At 44.0% G+C, this 1,528-nt stretch overlaps 1 protein-coding gene across 1 annotated transcript; it reads left to right on the top strand.

Annotated features, from left to right (window-relative positions):
- The first annotated feature begins 431 nt into the window (after window positions 1–431).
- LOC131631649 (uncharacterized) lies at window positions 432–1,220 on the top strand. The gene has a single exon (XM_058902420.1). It carries the CDS (start codon window positions 432–434, stop codon window positions 1,218–1,220), a length of 789 nt encoding a protein of 262 aa, XP_058758403.1.
- Window positions 1,221–1,528: the final 308 nt, after the last annotated feature.

The raw sequence follows: 1,528 nt of genomic DNA, 5'->3' as shown, positions 1-1,528 counted from the left end.
AGGAAATGGGAGCGCGCGGGAAAAGAGGACGAGGGAGGCCAAAATTGGCGCCATCGTCGCCGATCCTGCAACCATCACCGACGACGGTTACAGTGGAGGAAGAGCCTGTTCCGGACGAGAGTATATCAGAAAGGTTAGAGGACACTGAACAACAAGTGACGGAGAACCACAAACCAAAGGACGTGGGAGTGGTGAATCTTGCCGATGGGGAAGAACGTGAATCGAAGACCACACCGGAGCGGAAGCTTTGAGTGGATGTGCTGTCAGAGAATCGGAATCCATCGAAAGGATTATCAATACAGTATGTGGCACCGAACGTGATAGATGGAGAGATCGAAGTTGCGATAGAGGAAGAAGATGTTGCATCTGAGATCCATTTTTGGGCAAACGCATTGATCCTATATGCATTTGGGGAAGATCTCAGTATGAACATGGTAAAGAACTACATGGTGAAAACGTGGAATTTCGTGAAAATTCCAGATCTGTACTACAATGAAGATGGTTATTTCATTCTCAGATTTCATTCTCACGATGATATGGATGTGGTTCTGATGAAAGGGCCTTATACTCTGAGAAATGTTCCACTTCTTCTTCAAGAGTGGAGACCAGATTTCAATCTGAAGAGAGACATGTTGAGGACTCTCCCAATTTGGGTGAAACTGCCTCAGCTACCATTGTACCTATGGGGAGCCAAGAGTCTCAGCAAGATTGGCAGCGCTATCGGTGTCCCTTTGGTAACTGACGAATGCACCGCCAGCAAGCTTCGGGTATCCTATGCTAGGATCCTAGTGGAGGTGGATGTAACAAAAGATTTTGTGAAAGAGATTGCTATCAAAGAATGTGATGGGCGAAAGATCAAACAGTTGGTGGAGTATGAATGGCGCCCAAAATTCTGTGAGAAATGCAAGAAGATTGGTCACCAATGCAAGGAACCAGTGAAGAGAGTGGAAAGAAGATGGCAACTAAAACCATCTATACCAAGCACTGCACCAGAGGAGCAACATCAGCCTCAAATTGTCAATAAGGAGATGGGAGCTTCATCAGAGGATAACCATGAGAAGGATAAGGATGAAACTCCTTGGACATTTGTGAAAGCCTCACGTGAAAAAGGTAAACGAATCTCCCCTGTCTTGACTGAAGCTGTAAATTGTCTAAATGGATTTGATGCACTAGGAATTGAGAAGGATTCACTAGTGTCCACTGATCTTGATCCATGTTAGCTGCCTGGAATGTAAGGGGGCTGAATAAGTCAGGCAAAGTGCGTGAGATTAGCTCCCGTCTCCGGTCTATGCACCCTGATATTATGGTCTATATTGAAACAAGAGTTAAAGATGGTAAGGCTAAAGGTATTAGAGATAAGCTGAATGTTCATAATGTGTACATAGACAACTATACTAATCATGCTAATGGTAGGCTGTGGATTTCTTGGGATGTGAATAAATATGATATCAAGAAGATCCATAGCACTGAACAGGCAATACATTGTAGTGTTCATGATCAACAGGGGAAGTTATTGTTCTATATGACT

Source organism: Vicia villosa, unplaced genomic scaffold (genome assembly GCF_029867415.1).
Source record: "Vicia villosa cultivar HV-30 ecotype Madison, WI unplaced genomic scaffold, Vvil1.0 ctg.000853F_1_1_2_unsc, whole genome shotgun sequence".
Classification (NCBI taxonomy): Eukaryota; Viridiplantae; Streptophyta; class Magnoliopsida; order Fabales; family Fabaceae; genus Vicia; species Vicia villosa.
This window is presented reverse-complemented; position numbering and strand designations above follow the sequence as displayed.